This window comes from Rattus norvegicus, chromosome 13, assembly GCF_021556685.1.
Source record: "Rattus norvegicus strain SHRSP/BbbUtx chromosome 13, alternate assembly SHRSP_T2T, whole genome shotgun sequence".
Taxonomy (NCBI): Eukaryota; Metazoa; Chordata; class Mammalia; order Rodentia; family Muridae; genus Rattus; species Rattus norvegicus.
Window position 1 is genome coordinate 31,911,661 of NC_141546.1, and position 22,356 is coordinate 31,934,016.

General features: G+C 42.2%; 1 protein-coding gene across 3 annotated transcripts; it reads right to left on the minus strand.

Moving 5' to 3' along the window:
• Positions 1-2,615: 2,615 nt before the first annotated feature.
• Tsn (translin) lies at positions 2,616-15,561 on the minus strand. 3 transcript variants are annotated; one of them, XM_087581545.1, is made up of 7 exons: positions 15,365-15,561; positions 14,123-14,216; positions 13,027-13,123; positions 10,138-10,253; positions 9,599-9,678; positions 6,297-6,407; positions 2,616-5,108 (listed from the first exon to the last, which is right to left on the minus strand). In XM_087581545.1, exons 1-6 carry the CDS (start codon positions 15,428-15,430, stop codon positions 6,312-6,314), a joined length of 549 nt encoding a protein of 182 aa, XP_087437671.1. In that variant the 5' UTR covers positions 15,431-15,561; the 3' UTR covers positions 2,616-5,108; positions 6,297-6,311. The 3 variants fall into 3 exon arrangements, with proteins under 3 accessions (XP_087437671.1, XP_087437672.1, NP_068530.1); NM_021762.1 differs by lacking the exon at positions 6,297-6,407 and having other exon boundaries at positions 4,707-5,108; positions 15,365-15,536; XM_087581546.1 differs by lacking the exons at positions 6,297-6,407; positions 9,599-9,678.
• Positions 15,562-22,356: the final 6,795 nt, after the last annotated feature.

A 22,356-nucleotide genomic window follows, 5' to 3' on the forward strand; every position in this document is an offset into this window, starting at 1 on the left:
GATGACTTTCTTGTGTTGAGTTGACATGAAAATATCTAGCACAACTAGAATTTGTCAGTAGCTTACAACTGGGCAAGACTAGGGTGTGGGTAGTAGGGGTGGGAGTGAGACAAAAGTCAGAATACAGTACATGCATGTAGAAAACTGACCAGTTTAATTGTTAAATGAAATTTGTTAACTCTTGTCCAAAAACACTGCAGGACCACATCTTCTACTGGTTTCTGTGACAACCACATCCACTTTTCTGCCCAACCTCCCTAAACTCTTATTTCCTCTGCCTAATGGGTTTGAGTTTTGTTTGTTATGGGAGTGATATATGGCATCTGCTCACCTTTAAGTCCCAGTATGTGTACCTGTGTACAGGTGGAAACCTGAAGAAAATGTCAAGTGCCCTGCTTTATCACATCTTCCCCAGAGACGGGATCTCCCATTAAACCTGGAGTTGGCTGGCAGGTCAATCTCCCATCCATCCCAAACATCACTAAACCAATGGGCATAGATAGCCAAATCCGATTTGGGTTTGTTTTAATTTGGAATGAGAGAACTTGTCCAGGTAGCTACTGAGCCATCTCCCCAGGCCCTAACTCAGTAAACCATGAACTTAGCTGAGGTTCGACATTTCAGTCTCCATGTAGCTTGCCCACTTTTGACCAACCAGCTAGCCACTCACTATACATATCACCCCTAAACATTCAAGCTACCAGTGGCATCTCCAGACCACATTCCCTCCTCCTATCCTCAATACTATCAGTTTTACCCACGTTCAACAGTGTGGATGTGTGGTATAGGTGAGGAGATTGTTTTTACTACAGTGGCCTTGACAGTTAATCTTGGTTGTCAATTTGACTGGACCTGGGATCAATTAAAAGGCACATCTCTAGTGGGGTTCATCAGAGTATTTAACAGGAAGAAGTGACTAAGGCATCTCTGCCAGCAGCTGTGCCAGCCAGCCTTCACTCCCTGCTGGTTAGCGCATCCCCTCTGCTGCTGCCAACAACAGACACCTTCACTGAAGTCAGACCCTGGCATCATCAGCCTTCCAATGCCCACTGAAGACCACCAGCTTTCTGGGATCCTCTAGGCCTTCTTTTGCTACTGGAGCATCCAGACTTGGGGGACTAAGCCTAAGCCTCCACAGTGAGTAGACATTACTGGTAAACTTAGCCACTCTAATAAACCCACTCATAATTTATTCATTCCAAGAGTCCTGTTCCTCTAGAGAACCTAAATACAACTAGATATTAAGAAAAATAATTACTTCAGGCTTGGGCAAACCCTAATGTAGGGTGTGACTAGGAAGCTGCAGTTGAGAGAAGAAATAAGTTCAGTTCTCATAACGAAAGCTTCAGAAAGAACCCAGCCAAGCAGCTCTTTAGCCTACCCAGGAGCTAGGCTATGTTTTTCTAGGTGCCTTTCTGTTTTATTTTTGGTTGTGAGCCTAGCCTTTAATGGCTGAGCCATCTCTCCAGCCCAGGTGCCTTTCTCTTTAAAAAAAAAAAAAAAAATTACAGCTTATTTATTATCTGCGTGTGCATTAGTGTATAAGTCAGAGGACAACTTATGGGAGTCTATTCTCTTTACACCATGTGGTGTCCTAACAACTGAACTCAGGTTATTGGGCTTGGTAGCAAGTGCCTTTCCCCACTGAAGCTTCTCAATGGGCCTTTTTCTTTTTAAGCTTTAAAGAGTTGTATTTTAAATTATGTGTATGCATGTGTAACTGTGTGCATGTGGATTGCCCAGCTGCTGGCAGCAGCAGAGGAGATGCGCTAACCAGCAGGGAGTGAAGGCTGGCACAGCTGCTGCCAGAGATGCCTCAGTCAGCCCTTCCTGTAAATACTCTGATGGACCCCACTAGAGATGTGCCTTTTAATTGATCCCAGGTCCAGTCAAATTGACAACCAAGATTAACTGTCAAGGCCACTGTCGTAAGCACTTCATAGGTAAAAACAATATGAACCACCACACTGACATGGAAGCTAGAAACCCAACTCAGATTCTCTGAAAGAGCTATACATACTCTTAATTGCTGGGTCATCTCTCCAGCTGCCCTACCTAGTTTTCTAAAATTGGAAAACAGTGTTGAGACTGGGGCTATACATCAATGTTTGCCTAGCAAGCACAAAGCCCTGGGCTTGATCCCCAGCATGACATAAACCAGGTATTATGGAACACACCTGCAAATTGGGCATCATCAGGTGGTAGAGGCAGGAGGATCAGAAGTCCAAAATTACCCTCAGCTACATGGCAAACTGAAGGCCAGCCTGTGCTACAGGAGACCCTGTCTCAAAAAATAAATGAATAGTTTTGGGAGCTGTGTACCTCAGTGGTAGAATACATGTTTAGCATATATGAGGACTTGAGTTTAATCCACAGGTCATCAAAACAAAAGGTAGTATTTCTTAACGTCTTCAATTCAAACACCTTTAATTTCCTCATGGAGGTGATCACACAAACATTATCTGTACTTACATTAAAGCCCTGGGAGTGGCTAGTGTCTTGGTTGGTGTCATCATTACACAACTCAGGCTTACCCCCCTCCAGGCTTCTTCTGCCTCCAAGGAACATGAACAATTCATTCTCCATTTGGAAGAATTCAAACAGCAGCACACTACTTTACAAAGAGACCAAAACCAATTTTATTGCTTTACAAGCCCACAACGAACACAACTAATTAGCAACATGACACTTCTAAACTCTCAAGTAGAATCACAACACCAGAAACATAATCCTTAAGTGCAATGTTTGTTGCATCTGAAACTGAATTTCAAGGTCATGCACAGTGACAGCACAGACCTTGAGTCCCAGCTGCTTCACAGGCTGAGGCAAGAGGAGGGCTTGAGCCCAGGTACTTGAGACCAGCCTAGACAACACTGCAGGTGGGACATCACACCCTCTGTCTCTAAAAAGGAAAAAATGATACTTTTGGCAAGAGCTTTAATGATGTCTAGATGTCTAACAGAACCCACACTTAAGCAACAAAGCAAGAACCTGTGGAACAACCTGTCTCTTAATTGACCATGCAGCTGAAAAGCCTTCTACATTCCCAGACGCTTTCAAGAGCCTAAACCTGTACTCAGGAAAAGGAAACAGAGGTGCGAGTTCCAGGCCAGCCTGGACTATCAGCAAAACCCTGCCTGTCTCAAAAAGCAAACTAACAAAATAACTCAATACCTTATTCTAACCCTGCAAAAAGAACCATGAAGAAGGCTAATCTACATGTCCAACAATATACAGCAATCATACCTCATCCCTCAAGATGGGAAATTAGAGTCAGCCTCATGACACCACACTGCCCAATGAGGGGTTGAACCCAAGGCCTTAAACATTTGAGGCAAACAGTCACTGAAACATCCCCCCCACTCCTCCTCCCAGCCTTTTGGGTTGTTTTCCTGTCACAGGAATTCAGGCTATCCTGAAGCCTTGAATTTGCCATCCTTGTGCCTCAGCCTCCTGTGTGCCTGGGAGCACAGGCCTGCACTCTCAGGCCCCACTTTCCAGTCAGTCTTTAACCATGGCCTGATAAAAGCCAGTGTCATATATCCCACGGCACAAACAAGCAGTCCAAACTGCTACCAAGCAAGAAAGGGTGACACACCTAAATATCTCCTGTTACACTGGTAATGTCAGCAGCTTCCTGTCAGAGGGTGCAAAAATAAAAAATGCACTATTTTTGTTGGGTTTTTCAGTTTTTTGAAGTCCTAGGAATGGACTAGTGCCTCACACCTGCCATGCAAGTCTATCACTAAAAGCTACACCACCAGCCTTGACTTTAATAATTTCAGTTCTACCCCCAAGACTAGCCAGATATGAATGCTTATGCTATCTGCAAACGAGAGGAGATAGAGGAGCCCACAAAGTTTACATGACTACCCTAAACTATACATTTTAAATATACTGATAGGATCACAACCTAAAATTTCTTATTCTAAAATATACTGTCAATCACATGTATTTTTTAAAGCCAAATTTTACTTTCTTCTACACCACACAGCACTGATTTCTCTTAAGAACACACTCCTCCATACAGGTAATGAATGAATGCATGAAGATGGCTTTCTACTCCCATATCAGTTCTAGCTGGCTGCTGGGAAAAGGTCTCACAGTTTGCAAATATAGCACACAGGTGTTAGCTCAAGACAGGTGTAAAGACTAACTGCTACAGCAGACAGATGGGACGTAAGGTAAGTGAGAAAAGAGGTACTCTAACCCAACACAAGACATCACCTCACCACACTCCTAACAAAGGATCTTTCCACCTTGACCTTTCTGAGTTGGACTGTACGGTTTCATCTGCTGTATTTTAGTAGCAGGGAAAGAGTCGGGGCCTCAAATTTCCCAGGCCAAAAAAAAAAAAAAAATCAACTAATTTACAAGGCTTAAATAAGATGGGGAAAAGAAAGTTCCTTTTCTTGCCAGCCATTCTATTCTCACACTGTATCCAGGCTACAACTGGGAATGAAGGACTAATCTGGACCTAGAAAACATCATTGCTTACTTCTAGGACAATCACAAACAAGACAACAAACCTGTCCTTAATACGTCAACAGTCAGGTAAGCAAAAAAAGGACTTTGACCAAGAGACCAACATTTACACTCTTGACAAAATGGTAATACAACAACAACACAGCAAGTTCACTGAAACCTCAACCAAAAAAAAAAAAAAAAAAAAAAATCTGTGGAAAGGTTTTTTCTTTTTTCTTTTCTTTTTTAGATCCAAAAAAGTATTTCAATTCTGATACTCACACCACACAGCTGATTAAGAAAATAAAGCGCAGTGTTTAGCAACTGGTGTGCTAACTACAGGAAGAGGCACTATGCTAGCCCTCCCCGGCAACTGCCAAGCCAGCAAGGCCAGCCGCAGGGGAAAGCTCCTATTTTTCACCACAAGCCGCTGCTGTCTCCTTATTGAAGCCTCGGATGGAAAGGTCATAGACCACCTCCTCTACTTTCTTCACATCATACTTTAAGCCGTCGTAGCGTTTCCTCAGGGAGTCGTTTTTCAGATTGAGAAGGCGAAAACCTGAATCCAACTCATTGATGAAAGTAGAGATGTGAAGGGGCCGGGAGTAATCTCCAGCAGTGACACTGTTGACAGACAGCCTGGACTGCACAAGGAGAAAGAAATCAGGTACGTTACTATGTGGTTTCTCCCTCAGCACCTTCCCACTAACCACAGCTAGAAGCTCAGATTTAAATGCCTACACTGAACTGATAATCTGTATTCAAGGTACTTACCTATAAACACATTAAAATAGGTTTGTCTGAAACAAATGCCACCAGAACTGAGACAATGTTTGCTACAAGTGATGCGTTATAATTAGCTCTTCTAAAAATCTCTCTAATGCCTTGAGCTGACTATTACGAAATAAAAGTTATTTTAAAGGACGCAAATGTCATGTTCACAGCTCAGCAGCTACATACAGAACATGTATAGTATAGAACAGAAAACATGTCCCAGCAATCACAGTGACTGGTATCTTATAAACACAGGCCACATGATCACCTATCTATAATACACTACTGAGGGCTCATCAGGTCACCTAGAACTAATAAGACAGACAGGTAAGAAGTCAAAAATTACATCAACTTAACCATCTTGAAGACCAGGTAGGATTTTATGACCCAACTCACAAGACCTCCTTCTCCATGAAGTCTGATCCATTCTGTGTGGCTTTTCTGAGCCACCTGCTCAATACATTCCAATACACGGTATTCAAGACACTTCACCCCAGCCACAAACAGTAAGACAGTGCTCAGGTTCAAGCTGGCCAATCAGTTGCCTCCAACAAGTCTGAGTTGGTGATACAATTTCTCAATGGGCTTCAGTATCCCCTCTCCTTATTTCCATGTTGAGAATGTTTCAAATTTTCACTGATCCTTCCATACACACCCCAAGACATGCCAAAGCTGGCCCCATGCTAACAGCTACAAGATAGGCTGTTTTGTTTTGTTCAATTTTGTAATGCTGTGAATGGAACCCTGGTATTTTACATGTTAGGCAAGTGTTTGAGCCATACCCCAGTGTCCACCTTTTAGAATGCTTAAGAGAGGTTGGATGGAAATGTAGCTCAGATGGTATGCTAGTGCCTAACATGCAGGAAGCCCTGGGTTCCATCCCCAGCATCACATAAACCAACTGTGGTGGCAAATGCCTGCAATCATAGTTCTTAGGAGGTGGATCTTGGCTACAGAGAAGTTTTAAGAACCATGTCAGTTATATGGGAACCTGTCTCAAAAATAGTTATATATAGTACTTCAAATAAACATCCTTAGATGGGCATAGTAATACATACCTTTAATCCTAGTACTCAGGAGGCAGAGGTGGGCATATTTCTGTGAGTTAGAGGCCAGCCTGGTTTAAAGAGTGAGTTCCTATACAGCCAGAGCCACACAGCAGACCCTATCTTGAAGAAAACAAAAAAAACAAAACAAAACATTCCTTAACCGGAGGGGTTCACCTTTCCTTCCCATTCCTCCTACTGGTTATAACATAGATGTAAACTTCCAGAAAGCCAGAAGGATCCAAGCCAAAGTTCAAAAGAAGCATCAAACCAGCCATCTCCTCTTTTTCCATTCCCAGGGGATGTGAAACAGTCTCACTCTATAGCCCAGACTAGCCTCCAACTCCCAGAGCCCACTCTGATGAACCAATCTTCCAAGTCCTGGGATTATAGGCACATGCCATCAAGCCCACCTTGAGATAGTTTCTCAATGAAACAGCTCAGTGAATATAGGCACTTGCCATTTAAGCCTAGCAACCTGAGTTCAACCCAAGAACAGATCGATAAACAGACTCCACAAAGTTGTCCTGACCTCCACACAATGACAGCCACCACTCAACATACCTATGCTCAGATATACACTACACAAACACAGTAAGAGTACAATCAAAAACAATGGACTAGAGAGATGGTTCCGTGGTTAAAAGCAATGACTGTTATTCAGGAGGACCTGGGTTCAATTCTAAGCACCCTCATAATGGCTCACAACTGTCTATAATTACAAGGGATGTAATACCCTCTTCTGGCCTTTATTGCAGAGATACAGGCAGGCAATAAAACTATACACATAAAACTATTAGAAACTATTACTTCTAGAGGTTATGCAGGTTCTGTCGTCTGCTCTTGACAGATTTGTGTTGTCTGGAGAATTATTTTTAGAGAACAATTTCAAGATAAGGCAGATTAAGAAAATAAAGATAAAAAATTATACATCCAGCAGCTGAAGTGATAGCACACTCCTGAAATCCTGCATCCAGGAGGCTGAGAAAGAATCACAAATTCCAGGGTAGCCCAGTCTCAAAACATAAAAATAACCTACACAGTCGAATTGTTCTCTAAAATTACTCTATGAATTAATATAGCTGTCAGAAATGAACATCTTGACTCCTCTAAAAGAAAAGGGTAGGTATTAAAATCTTTTAAATTAAAACTTCATAAATCACAACACTTGGAAGATAGAGGCAGAAGAACCAAGAGTCAAGGTCACCCTCATATACAGCTGTAGAGTGAATTCAAGGCCTATTTAGGTTTCAGAAAATCTTATCTCAAAAAAGGGTACTCATGCCAGGAGGTGGTGCACACCTTTAATGACAGCACAGAGTCAAGTATATTTTAGTGAATTCGAGGCCAGCCTGTCTACAAAGCAAATTCCAGGACAGCCAGGTTACAGAGAAACCCTGTCTCAAAAAAACAAAAAAGCAACAAAAGGTGCCCATTAGTAGATGTATACAGCTCCTTCCCTTAGCGTGTGAACAGGCATTTTTCTGGCCCTACCCTAACTGTTAACTGTGACATATACAATGTAGTCAGTGACTACCTCAGAACTGCTAGATGTAAAGGTAACTTTTATTCATTAATGTAATTGGCTCTCCAAGGCTAACTGCCTCAGTTTACTCACCTAGGCCTAGTCCTGGAAGCTTCGAGCTTCCATATAATCTATAGTATCTAGGCCTAGAATATTTTCAGCCTCTGAGACATACTACTGAATAAACTCACCCTTTCTAGGTCTCTCTGACTCTGGCTGGCTAGCTGGCTGGCTGGTTTAACTGCTGTTCTGGTTCAAAACTCCTCAATACACTGAAGGATTCAAACTAGCTTCTTTTTAGCTTCTGGCTGAATTGCTCTGCTTGGCCTCATATTAACGCTGACAATCTGTTCTAATCTTCTGGCTCCTTCTCATTCTCTGGCTCATTATGTCTTCACTTGTGTCTAGCTTGTTCTCTCTTCATCTTGTTTCTGTAAAACTCTCCCAGTAAAACTGCTCTTATCTCTTTTTCTCTCTCTGTACTGCTCTCTCTTAGGTAGCCTCTCTTTCCTCTTCTCTGTTCTCGTGAGAGTCAGGCATAGCCTATTCTTGTCAAACCTTTCTCTGATGTGTCACTTTGTCTGCCGCTCAATTAGACATCACTTTCAAACACAGGTGCTTCCTTCTACAAACTAACTTTACCTTCATTGTTTGGGATTAAAGGTAAGTACTAAGAGTGTGTCTGTATTCCAGCCAGAGTAGCCATGTTACGAGATTAAAATCCCTCTATAGTTTCAAAGCCTAAAAAGACCCCAAGACTTCCTCAGTTCAAGTGGCCATTTGAAGAACTAAAAATGAAACAGAAACAGGAAATTCAAAATAGTGCCTGGTGTGCTGGAGAGAGGTCAATTAGTAATGTGTTTGCCTTGCAAATATTAGGACCTGAGTGTGGTCCCCAGAATCCATGTTTAAACAAGTTATTCATGGTGACATGTACTTATAATCCCAAATTAGGGAAGATGCAGACAAGCAGACATCTTTGAGACCTGCTGACTAGTTGGCCAGCCTAGCCTATTTGGTGAACTTCAGGCCAGAGAAACCCTGTCTCACAAAAACAAGTTTGGGCCTACAAGATAATTCAATGGGGTAGCCAACAAGCGTAATGATCTGAGTTCCATCTCTAGAACCCACATGGTAGAACAAGAAAAACCTACTAAAAGTTGTCCTGTGATCTCCATGCACACTCCAAGGTATGTACGTACATACATACATAACACAACTTTTTTTCTTCCAAAAAATGGCAGCCAGCACAAAGAATGACAGCAAGGTTGTCCTCTGGCCTCCAGGTGTACACTGTTAAGGCACACCCCTCTACCATAGCTGTAGCCACTTTTGTTCCATGCCCAACCCAGAAAAAAACTTGACTCGGAGCAGGGTCATGCTGACTACACACCCGATCAGTTCTGTATGTTCTGAGGTTTGTTAATCTTAAGAAATTTCCCAACCATAAGCTCCACTTAGGACCAATCAGAATAAAGGCCAGTTAAAACTGTTCTGTCTAGCTAGCCAAAATAGCCTGAATCAGAGCCAACCAACAGGCAATACTTCCTACACATGAGCTCATTGAGGTTTTTTCCCTTTTTAAGTTGACCCTGAAAAAATGTCCCAGGTCATTGCTTTCAGCTCCCAAATCTGAGCTACAACCCTGATTGATCAGTCTTGGAGTATGCGCTCAATAAACCAGCCCTGTTTAACTGAGAGTGAAGTCTGAGCAGTTTGTATGGCAATCCCTGAACCTCAATATGTATGTGCACACACAGGACTACCCCAAGATACACACACGTCTTACCAGTTCACTGGCAAGAATCAAAACTCCTGAGAGATAATCTTCCACATCCAGATGAAACCCTTTTTCCCGATCCGGTTCAACTAAGAGAGAGAGAGAGAGAGAGAGAGAGAGAGAGAGAGAGAGAGAGATTGATTGATTGAGACAGAGTAAATATACACACATGAAATCTCTTCTGGCTTGCTAGGGAGTTCCCACCCTTAACCCCTCACAGATACTACCACACACTCTTCATGCTCACTGCCACGACTGACAACCTCAGTTCAATGCTGGGAACTGACTGGCATGATGGAAGAGGTACCAATACCCAAGCTGTCCTGAGCTCCACATGAGCACCACACCTTCCATGCACCCACACAAATAATTAACTGTTGTCCCTCTGACCACACACACACACACACACACACACACACACACAGAGAGAGAGAGAGAGAGAGAGAGAGAGAGACCATGAACACACACTCAGAGAAAGAAATAGTCTCCCCCTCACCAAAACCTGTTCATCATGTTCATGATTCCACAGATCACACTGAGACACTTACTGCCAAGAATCTCTGTAACAGCCTCTCGGGTCACCAGAGTCTCTGTTTCCAAATACACTACAAAGGCCGCCAGGAAGACCAGGCGCTGAAGCACAAACCTCCAGTGCTCATGAAACCTGCAGAAACGGCACAGTGAGTACCAGGTGAAGGACTGCCACAAAGACACACTCAATATGGCTCAGCCCAACAACTTAGAAAATCAAGTTTTTCTACAAACAAAAAACACAATATATGTGCAACCATAATTTATAAAACAAACAGAAGCAATTCAGCACTCAAATACATTAAATGGATATGGTATGAATCTGACAAGCTGAAAAGTGTAGTATTTACCTGTAAGTATAACCAATGAGAAGCACAATCCAATTTCTTATTAAAATGAAAATTAAAACTAAAGACTGCTTATCGATTTGACTAAAGGTTTTCAGTAGTCTTAAAGACAAATAAAAATAGGAATCATAAAGACTATGAGTGAGGGCAGAGTTGAGAGAGTGTTTTGCTTAGTACATATAAAAACCCTAAGTTCTACTCCACAAACAGTTTGGTGACAAACATATGTAATGCCAGCATTCAGGAGGTAAAGGCAGGAAGGTGAGATGTTCAAGACAACTGTGGTAGTTTGAATAGGTATGGCCCCCCATGGACTTGTGTTTAAATTCATTGGCCCACAGGGAATGGCAGTATTAGGAAGTGTGGCCTTGTTGGAGTAGGTGTGGTTTTGTTAGAAGTTTGTCACTGTAGGGGTGAGCTTTTAGGTCTCCTATGCTCAAGCTACACTCTGTGTGGTACAGTCTTCTTCTGCTACCTATGGATCAAGATGTAGAGCTCTCAATTCCTTCACCAGCACCAGGTCTGTCCGCAACCCACTATGTTTTCTGCCCTGATGACAATGGACAGAAGCTCTGAAACTATAAGGTAGCCAAATTAAATGTTTTTCTTCATAAGAATTGCTGTGGTCACAGTGCCTCTTTACAGAAATGAAACTCTAAGACAACCATCATCCATGAATATATACCAAGTTTAAGGCCAATGTGGGAGAAAAAACGGGGAGGGGTAGAGGAACAAAGAAAGAAGAACAAAATCCAACTACAAATGACAAGAGTAAATGCCCTTATGAAATGTAATCAGCACTGGGGGAAAAAAATTGTAATTTTTTTTAAGATCTTTTATTTATGTATGTATATGAATAGTGAATTTGTATGTATGCCTACATGACAGAAAAGAGCATCAGATACCATTATAGATGGTTGTGAACCACCATGTGGTTGCTGGGAATTGAACTCAGGTCCTCTAGAAGAGGAACAACCAGTGCTTTTAGCCACTGAGCCATCTCTCCACCCTGAAAAATAATTTTCCCTAAACTGAAGACCAAAAACAACTGAAACTATATATCAACCTCTATAACTTATTCCTATACCTATTCCTAAATCACTAAATTATCATACAACCAAAAAGGAGGCCACAATAAAAACTCTGGTAGCACATGTGTAGTGGCACACTTAAAATCCCAGCTCTCAAGAGACATCAAATCACTGGAGTCCAGAGGTTTGAGAGCAGGTAGGCAACACAGCAAGACCAGTAGGGGATAAAAGACAGCATTTCATTTTTTATAATTTTACAGTAACAGGTAAGTGACCTCCAGGTACAGAGAGTCTTTCAGTCCTGACAGCTTTACTGCTTTGCTCTTTTCCTACAGAAAGTCTGTTTTGATTTCTGCTTGTTTGAGACAGGCTCTCACCTAGCTGGCGTTGAATTCATTAATATAGCCAAAAATGTCATTAAATTCCTTATCCTCCTGCCTCTACCTCAAAAATCCTGGAATTTCAAGGGTAAGCCACTACACCCCATTGCTTCTATATTTACAGGGTTGTTAAAGGTAAAACTCAAATAAGACAATGTGACAGAATATAACTGCAGAATCTAAAATGTAGGCTAACATACAGGATTCAAAAACAAATAAATTGATACTTTACTCTTACAAATCCATCCCCTGTGCATACCTATTGTATTTACTAATTGTATGTATGTCTTTAAAAGAACATGTTTGTTAACCAAAAGTAAAGCAGAGGGTGGAAGAGATGGCGCAGTGGTTAAGAGCACTCTCTCTTCCAGAGGTCCTAAGTTCAATTCCCAGCAACCACACAGTGATTCACAACCATCTGTAATGGGATCCAATGCCCTCTTCTGGTGTGTCTGAAGACAGCTACAGTGTACTCGTATAAAGAATAAATCTTTAAAAAAACGAAAAAAGAAAAGCAGAACTTTCTTGATTCTCATTTATCATAGTTCACAAACACAGAAATGTAGTTGTTTTCAGTTTAACATCTATGAAATCCAAATCATTTTCAAAGCTGTATTTCATAATCACAACTATAAAGAAAGCATAACATATTTCATACAATAAAATGACACAGACCTACTAGGCATGTCTTCTTAGTGGAAAGTGACTTACTAGAGTTTGATAAAATTGGATAAAAACCTTGAAAATCAAAGCAAAGACCTTACTGTCCTGAAACCTGACAGACATCTTGAAATAGGGTCAAGTTATAAACATGCAATTAGCAAGAAAAGAAGCCATGCATTTGAAGAAGAATGGAGGGAGGATATGAAGGCTTAGAGGAACAAAAGGGAAGGAAGAAATGTTGAAATCAAGTTACAGTCTCAAAACAATAATAGTTTTTTTAATAATTATAGTTTCCTTAAAAGCTGTCTGGAGTAAGAAGGAAATACTAAAAAAAAAGTTTTGCTGCCACCATTACCAATGTGATTCTTTGTTGTTCCTTCTACAAAGACTTTTGCCTATTCATAGGTAATTATTCAATAACTATATTTCTCCTTTCTTAAAACAAAAACATAATGTTATAAAATAGCGCTGTTCTTCTTACAAACCTGTAATACTGTTCAGCAGGGAACTTGGTCTTCAGGGATGTTAGATGTGTTTTTACCGTGCCAAAATGTTCTCGAGCTTTCAAGCACCTCTTTGGAACTGATCATAAAAGATAACAATATTTAATAATGGAAAACTTACCAAACTGCCAATACAGTTCTTGCTTAATAACCTATGGAGTTTACATGGACACTAATCAACTTAAAATCAGAGACCATTATTCCTCAGCTACTTATCCTATAAATCCTCAGATACCCAAAATCAGACTGTTTCTCCCTCCCACAGTAAAAAAAAGAGCTCTACATACTATTCTCAGATTGATAAACTCTACATTATTACATAAACAAACAACTTGCCTTGGAAACCTGTAAGCTGTGTTATCAGAAAATAACTTCAGCTCTTAGCTATGCAGCTGCAAGTTACAAAAGGGTTCCATGTCTAACTAGACATATTAGAATCTTAACAAAAAGCTGACTACAAACATGAATTTTAGAACACTTTATACCTGGCATTTCATTTTATTATCTTCAAATGTATATTAAAAGGCATTCAATCATTAGAAACATTCATTAAAACAAAGACTCAAATGTGCTAACTACAATGAAATTCACTGAAGTCTGAGGTTCAAGTGAGAGGAACACAACATCAGCATAGGCAACAAAGCAAGACTCCTGTCTCACAGCCCACCACCAGCACATGCAGTGTATGCACGCTTGCTCTCTGCCTGCCTCTCTCTCTCTCTCTCTCTCTCTCTCTCGCTCTCGCTCTCGCTCTCGCTCTCGCTCTCTCTCTCCTCTTCTCTCCTCTCCGTCCCTCCCTCCTCCCCCCCACACACACCCAATATCATAGCAAAACAACATCCCTACTTAAACCACACTATACACACGTGAAAATGCAACCAAAATATCAAGAATATCATAATCCTTAAAATGACCAAACCAATATTCTCCAATTTTCACTCATAATTAAAGCATAATGGACAGTCCTCACAATAAATGACAAAGGCGCACTCTGCCTTTGTCATTTAATGGTACATGACTTAGAGTGATATATTGGACAAAAAAAAAAAAAAAAGCAAGAGTCAAGGCAAAAACTTACTGTCCTGAAACCCAGTGCCCTGATGGACCCCTTGGAGTAAGGTCAAAATCTCTCGAGCAGTTTGTTCTAAACTCTGCACAACTTTTCGTATTTCCTAGAGAGAATAAAAAATAAAAACCAGAGAAGTTCAGTGTAATCCTCAACACACACTCCTACAAATGTGCTACCACACCCTCATATTCAGTCATACTCTCAGGACTTTCACAAGAAGGGATTCCTTATGTGTGAACCCAAATCTTCCAGTAATTTCTTCTTGTTACAACTCAAGGAGCTGCTAAAACGCTTCAGATTCTTTAGGGTAGCCATGAAAGGAAAATAGCCACCTGCTCAAGAACCCAACTGAGACGCTATAAAAATGAGTAATTGGCAATGTAAATGTTGTTTATAAAACAAAAACTAAAATACAAGTGTTGATTGGTTTTCTTTCATTCATTTATTATACATTCTCTGAGCACATTTACTGATGGGCATTATGCAAACATCGGAGAAGCAAGCAATTGCTTCTAGCAAGTTAACAAATAGGACTGGTATATATTGTTTTAATTTCTCTCGATTTTAGAAGCTAACAGAAAAGCAATCCTTTACGTTGTAAAGTCAAGATGAGGCCTATAAATTGTGCACGTGTTACTTCAGCACTGAAAACGCTGAAGGCTACAGGTTCAAGTTCGAGGTCACCCAGGGCTACACATCAAGAACCTGTCTCAGGCACAAAAAGAAAACAGTCCGAGAGAGCAGAAAATAACCTAATTCCAGCAAAAGCAGAAGTACGGCCAAAAGTCCTCAGATTGGCCAATATATGAAGCATAGATGAATAAAAAGTTAAATCTGAACACACACACGCACAGTAACAAGTGGTAAACAAAATGAGAGTGGGGAAAGAGACCTTGTGAGTCACAGTAGAATCTAGATTTGTTTTTAAAAAAAAAATCTATGTGGGATGAGAAGTTACAGGAGAGCTCTTTGTTTAAGGAAAGACCGCGAGTGCTTTAAAAAAAAAAAAAAATACCAGCAGCCAATATAGAAATGTAGCCGCGGGCGTTAACCGAGCCTGGGATTGGAATGATGAAACAGGAAAAGTGATATTCAAAGAGGTACATGATGTTGAGAAGTCGAATCCGGAACCGAGAGGCGGCCTAACCTAAACCCATTGGGCCCGGAAACGAGAAACTGAACAGGACCGGACCAATTGGTCCAGTCTGGCTAGGAAAAGAAAAAAAGGAGATGGGGAGGAAGGGGGCTCGCCTCTCGGATGTCCTGCTCGGCAGCCAAAAAGCCCTGCAGCTCCACGAAGATCTCGCTCACAGACATGGCGCCGGCTGCCCTACAATCAGTCAGCACCGGAGCACCGCCACAGTACGACCCACAGACAAGTAGCGGTCTCTCTCTCAACGCCCGTCGCTGCCGCTACTGCCGCGTCCACCGCCTCTTGCGCCAAGGCTGGCGCCGGGGTCTTCCCACACCCGCGGCGCACCGGAGCCCGGGCTGCCCGCCGTGATGCCTGACGCGCCGCACGATTCTCCCGAAGCCCGACAGCGGGACAAAGAGTGGGACCTCGCCTGCTGCCCGCACATAGGCATCTTCGGAAACAGCCCTTCAGCATCACGTGGGCATAGGCCGGCTGAAACGCAGCTCCAATTGAGGAACAGGGGTCCGAGGGCCGGGACTCGCAGATCGGCATGTAGGAAAACAGCTGAGTTGGGGACCTTAGAGACACGTGACTCGTAGAAGGCGGGGCCAGGAGTGGCGCGGTTTGCTTATCCATGTGCATGTATTATAATATATACTTCTGTCAAGGGAGGAAAACAATGCTTCACTTGTGTGAATGTCGAAAGAATATAATCCAATAAAACTTAATAAAAGACTATAATCTAAATAAATATTAATAAGAATATTATCTTCAGGGCTGGAGAGATGGTCCAGCGGTTAAGAGTATTGACTACTCTTCTAGAGGTCCTGAGTTCAATTCCCAGCAACCACATGGTGGCTCACAACCATCTGTAATGGGATTCCCTCTTTTGATGTGTCTGAATACAGCTACAGTGTATACTCATATACATAAAATAAATAAATAAAATTAAAATATATATTTTTTTAAGTGTGAATGTAACCTTCAACGGATGAATACACATCAGTGTGAAAGTGTTTCCGGACTTTGAAGTTCCTGTACATGATTTGCCTCCCAAATCTTCCTGCTGCTACTGCCCAAAAAGGACCCAGTACCTCAAAGCCTCAGGGCACAGAGACCTCAATCAATACACAGCAGATTCACTACTTCAAAGTCAAAGTTCATTTTTAAAAAAAAAAAAAAATTATCCCAGCACTCAGGAGTCAAAAGCAGATCTCTGAATTCAAAGTCAGACTGGTTTCAGAGTGACTTTTAGGACAGTAAAAACTACACAGAGAAACCCTGTATCGAAAAACTAAACAACAAAATGTTTTGAGAAAAGGTATTGATCTGTCATCCTGGCTGACCTGGGATTTGCTGGGTGAACCAAACTGGTCCCAAACTCAGAGATCTGCTTCCCAAATTCTGGGATAAACACATGTGACACCACATCCAAGACCTATTTTTTTTTTAACTTTTTTATTCTCTCTCCCTATCTTAGGTAGGGTTTCCATTGCTGTAAAATAACATGATCTATGATCAAGGCAACTCTTATAAAGGAAAACATTTAATTCTGTCTGGCTTACCATTTCAGGGGTTTGGTCCAATATTGTTATGCCCAGTTTTCAAGACCCCAAGAGACCACCAGGGACAACAGCTTGAACACAAGCACAGAAGAGCTTTATTCAAGTGTAGCTTGAGCTTATATGAGATGTCAAATCCCCAATCCACAGTAACACACTTCTTCCAACAAGACCACATCTCCTAATAATGCCACTCATCTTTGTGTGTATATCTGTGTGTGTATGTACACGTGCATCTGCATGTGTGCACATGTACACACATGGAGACTAGAGAAGGGCATCAGTCAGCTACCCTGCAGCTAGAATAACAGAAGTCTGTGACCCTGATATGGATGCTGGTAACCAAACTCTAATTCTCTGAAAGACCACCAAACCCTCCTAACCACTTAACCATCTTTCCAGCTCTCCCTTCAGTCTCCACTCCAAACTTTGTCTCCATATTTCCTCCTATGAATATTTTTGTTCCCCCTTCTAAGAAGGACTGAAGCATCCACACTTTGGTCATCCTTCTTCTTGAGCTTCATATGGTCTGTGGAGTAATTCAAGCTTTTTGGCTAATATCCACTTATCAGTGAGTGCATACCACGTGTGTATTTTTGTGATTGGGCTACCTCACTCAAGAATGATATATTCTAGTTCCATCCATTTGCCTATGAATCTCATAAAGTCATTGTTTTTGATAGCTGAATAGTACTCCATTGTGAAGATGTACCACATTTTCTGTGTCCATTCCTCTGTTGAAGGGCATCTGGGTTCTTTCCAGCTTCTGGCTATTATAAATAAGGCTGCTATGAACATAATGGAGCATGTGTCTTTTTTATATGTTGGGGCATCTTTTAGGAATATGCTGGGTCCTCAGGTAGTACTATGTCCAATTTTCTGAGGAACCTCCAGACTGATTTCCAGAGTGATTGTACCAGCTTGCAATCCCACCAACAATGGAGGAGTGTTCTCTTTCTCCATATCCTTGCCAGCAGCTGTTGTCACTTGAGTTTTTGATCTTATCCATTCTGACTAGTATGAGGTGGGATCTTAGGGTTGTTTTGATTTGCATTTCCCTAATGACTAAGGATCTTGAACATGTCTTTAGGTGTTTCTCAGCCAGTCCGTATTCCTCAGCTGAGAATTCTTTGTTTAGCTCTGTACCCCATTTTTAATAGGATGATTTGATTCTCTGAAGTCTAACTTCTTGAGTTCTTTGTATATATTGGATATCAGCTCTCCATCAGTTGTAGGATTGGTAAAGATCTTTTCCCAATCTGTTGGTTGTCAGTTTTGTCCTAACGACAGTGTCCTTTGCCTTACAAGGTCCCAGTTGTCAATTCTTGATCTTAGAGCATAAGCCATTGGTGTTTTGTTCAGGAAATTTTCCCCAGTGCCCATGTGTTTGTGGCTCTTTCCCACTTTTTCTTTAATAGTTTGAGAGTATCTGGTTTTATGTGTAGGTCCTTGATCCACTTGAACTTGAGCTTTGTTCCAGGAGATAAGAATGGGTCAATTTGCATTCTTCTAACATGCTGACCTCCAGTTGAACCAGCACCATTTGTTGAAAATGCTATCTTCTTTTCCACTGGATGGTTTTAGCTCCTTTGTCAAAGATCAAGTGACCATAGGTGTGTGGGTTCATTTCTGGGTCTTCAATTCTATTCCATTGATCTACCTTACTTATTTAGTTCACATGTGAGCACATGAGTGTGCACATGCCTACGTGTGGTGCAATAGTTCTCTCCTACCATGTGGATCCTGGGGCTCAGAGTCAGGTAGTCAGGCTTGGCAGCAAGTTCCTCTGCCCACTGAACCATCTCAACAGACAAGGTTTGTTTTCTTTACTGTGTGTGTAAGGAAGGATGTGTGCATGTATCTATTTTTGTGAGTGGGAGATGGGTACATATGTGAACATGTGTGCAGTGTGGTGGGGGCCAGAGATTGACACTAGTGGGCTTGCTCTGTAGCTTTTTCCTTCAGTTTTTGAGACACGGTCCTTTCAGTGAAGCTATTGCTCCAAAGTTGGTTAGCCTGGCTTGTCAGCACGCTCTGGGCATGGACCTGTCTCTGACCTCTCCATGCTGGGGTAACCGGTACACACCATCACAGCCACATGGCTGCTGGACACGGGACTCAGCTCTTAATGCTTGGACAGCAAGCACTTTGTCCACTAACCATCTCTCCAAGCCCCGGTCCAGATTCCTGGCTGCTCTTCCATCCCATGGCTTTCAAACAGAAGGCTGGGCTTGCTTCCACCATTTCCGGTGGCACCACCTGAAGAAGAACCTAGTTCTCAGAATTCTTGACTTTTTTTTTCCAATTTCTCCAAGATCTCCTAGGATGATTGTGTTTCTGGAAGGGTGGGTTAGAAACACTTTTCTTCCTTCCTCCCACTAAGTATTGATAAAGGTAAGAACCATGGAGGTTACGTCAAAACAGCAGCAAGGAGGTACTGAAAGTCTAAGAATACGCAGAGCATCCAGGGCCCACACAGCCCAAGACATTAACATGAAAATACCAGGTGTGTAGCTCCTTCCAGTCATCCCAGTACTTGGGACAATGAGGCAGGAGGATCACCACAAGTTACAGGACAGCCTAGGATATAAAATAAGGCCCTGTCTCAAACAAACACCTTTTTAAGAAGAGATTTCTTTGGGGCTGGTTAGGTGACTCAGTGGTTAAAAGACTTGCTGCTCTTGCAGAGGACACAAGTTGCCAGCACCCATGCAACAAACAGCTCACAGTTATCTGCCCCTGAAGGTTCAGGGAAATCTGACACTTTCTTCTGGCGCCCACGGCATCAGGCAGGTGCACGTGTGTGCACTCATATATGTATGTATATATACATATAAATGTGTGTTTGTATATATACATATATATGAGTGTGTATATGCATGTGTGTGTGCATGCGTGTGCGCACGCATGCGCCTGTGCATATATAGTTATGTACTTACATACTATCTTAGTCAGGGTTCCTATTCCTGCACAAACGTCAGGACCAAGAAACAAGTTGGGGAGGAAAGGGTTTATTCAGCTTACACTTCCACATTGCTGTTCATCACCAAGGAAGGCAGGACAGGAACTCATTCTGGGCAGGAAGTAGGAGCTGATGCAGAGGCCATGGAGGGATGTTACTTACTGACTTGTTTCCCCTGGCTTGTTCAGCTTGCTCTTATGGAATCCAAAACCACCAGACTGGGGATGGCACCACCCACATGGCCTGAGTCTTCCCGCCTTGATCACTAGTTGAGAAAGCACCTCACAGCTGGGTCTCGGGGAGGCATTTTCTCAACTGATAACTTCAGCTTGTATCAAGTTGACACACAAAACCAACCAATACACATGCATACAACAATGAAGCTAAAACATCTACACACATTAAATGAAAATAAAGATGTATTACAAAAAGAAGATGAGAAAGGGGAAAGAAGGAAGAGCATGAGAGGAACAACAGGTGTATGGGTCCTTGCCTTTAGGAGGCATAGCAGGTTTGCTGGTTCAGGCTTTTAATCCCAGCACTCAGGGGACATCAGAAAGATCTCTGTGAGTTAGAGGTTCATCTACTCTATTTATAAGTGCCAGGCCACCCATAGCTCACTGCGTCAAAACCCCTTGGGAGAGAGAGCTCACTGCCTGGACAGGTGGGCAATCCTGAGACTGCAGAGCAGAAGAGACCACCAATACTGCCCACCCCTGCCCACATCCCTGGCCCAAGAGGAAACTGTATATGGCCTCTGGGAACCGGAAGATAGGGGCACTCGAACTGGCAGATGCCTTGCAGTACAGACACCGCCAGGACCTGAAGCGAACCGGTCAACAGTTCTCTGCACCCAAATCCCGTGGGAGGGAGAGCTAAACCTTCAGAGGTGCAGACACGCCTGGGAAGTCAGAAGAGACTACACTCTGCCCACATTTCTGACTCCAGAGGAAAACACCTAACACCTTCTGGGACCCGGTGCAAGGGGCTCCGAAAAAAGGCGGCACAAGCCCTCCTGGTTGCTGCCCTCACAGAGAGCTCAAAAGCAGCCCCCCATGAGCAACTTGAGCCCCGGGACCACAGATAAGACCAACTTTCTGCTCCAAGAGACCTGCCTGGTGGACTCAGGGCACAGGCCGGCAGGAAGAGCTGAAGACCAGTAGACAGGAAAGATTACACGCCTGAAAGCAGAACACTCTGTTCCTATAACTGGCTGAAAGAAAACAGGAAAACAGGTCAACAGCACCCCTGACACACAGGCTTATAGGACAGTCTAGCCACTGTCAGAAATAGAAGAACAAAGTAACACTAGAGATAATCTGATGGCGAGAGACAAACGCAGGAATCCAAGCAACAGAAACCAAGACTACAGAGCATCATCTGAGCCCAATTCTCCCACCAAAGCAAACACAGAATATCCAAACACACCAGAAAAGCAAGATCTAGTTTCAAAATCATATTTGATCATGATGCTGGAGGACTTCAAGAAAGACGTGAAGAACTCCCTTAGAAAAACACAGGAAAACATAAATAAACAAGTAGAAGCCTACAGAGAGGAATCACAAAAATCCCTGAAAGAATCCCAGGAAAACAAAAAAAACAGTTGAAGGAATTAAAAATAGAAATAGAAGCAATCAAGAAAGAACACATGGAAACAACCCTGGATATAGAAAACCAAAAGAAGAGACAAGGAGCCATAGATACATGCTTCACCAACAGAATACAAGTGATAGAAAAGAGAATCTCAGGAGCAGAAGATTCCATAGAAATCATCGACTCAACTATCAAAGATAACGTAAAGCAGAAAAAGCTACTGGTCCAAAACATACAGGAAATCCAGGACTCAATGAGAAGATCAAACCTAAGGATAATAGGTATAGAAGAGAGTGAAGGGTTGGGGATTTAGCTAAGTGGTAGAGCACTTGCCTAGCAAGCACAAGGCCCTGGGTTCGGTCCCCAGCTCCGGAAAAAAAAAGAAAAGAAAAAAAGAAAAAAAGAGAGTGAAGACTCCCAGCTCAAAGGACCAGTAAATATCTTCAACAAAATCATAGAAGAAAACTTCCCTAACCTAAAGAAAGAGATACCCATAAGCATACAAGAGGCCTACAGAACTCCAAATAGATTGGACAAGAAAAGAAAATCCTCCCGTCACATAATAGTCAAAACACCAAATGCACAAAATAAAGAAAGAATATTAAAAGCAGTAAGGGAAAAAGGTCAAGTAACATATAAAGGCAGACCTATCAGAATCACACCAGACTTTTCGCCAGAGACTATGAAAGCCAGAAGATCCTGGACAGATATCATACAGACCCTAAGAGAACACAAATGCCAGCCCAGGTTACTGTATCCTGCAAAACTCTCAATTAACATAGATGGAGAAACCAAGATATTCCATGACAAAACCAAATTTACACAATATCTTTCTACAAATCCAGCACTACAAAGGATAATAAATGGTAAAGCCCAACATAAGGAGGCAAGCTATACCCTAGAAGGAGCAAGAAACTAATCGTCTTGGCAACAAAACAAAGAGAATGAAAGCACACAAACATAACCTCACATCCAAATATGAATATAACGG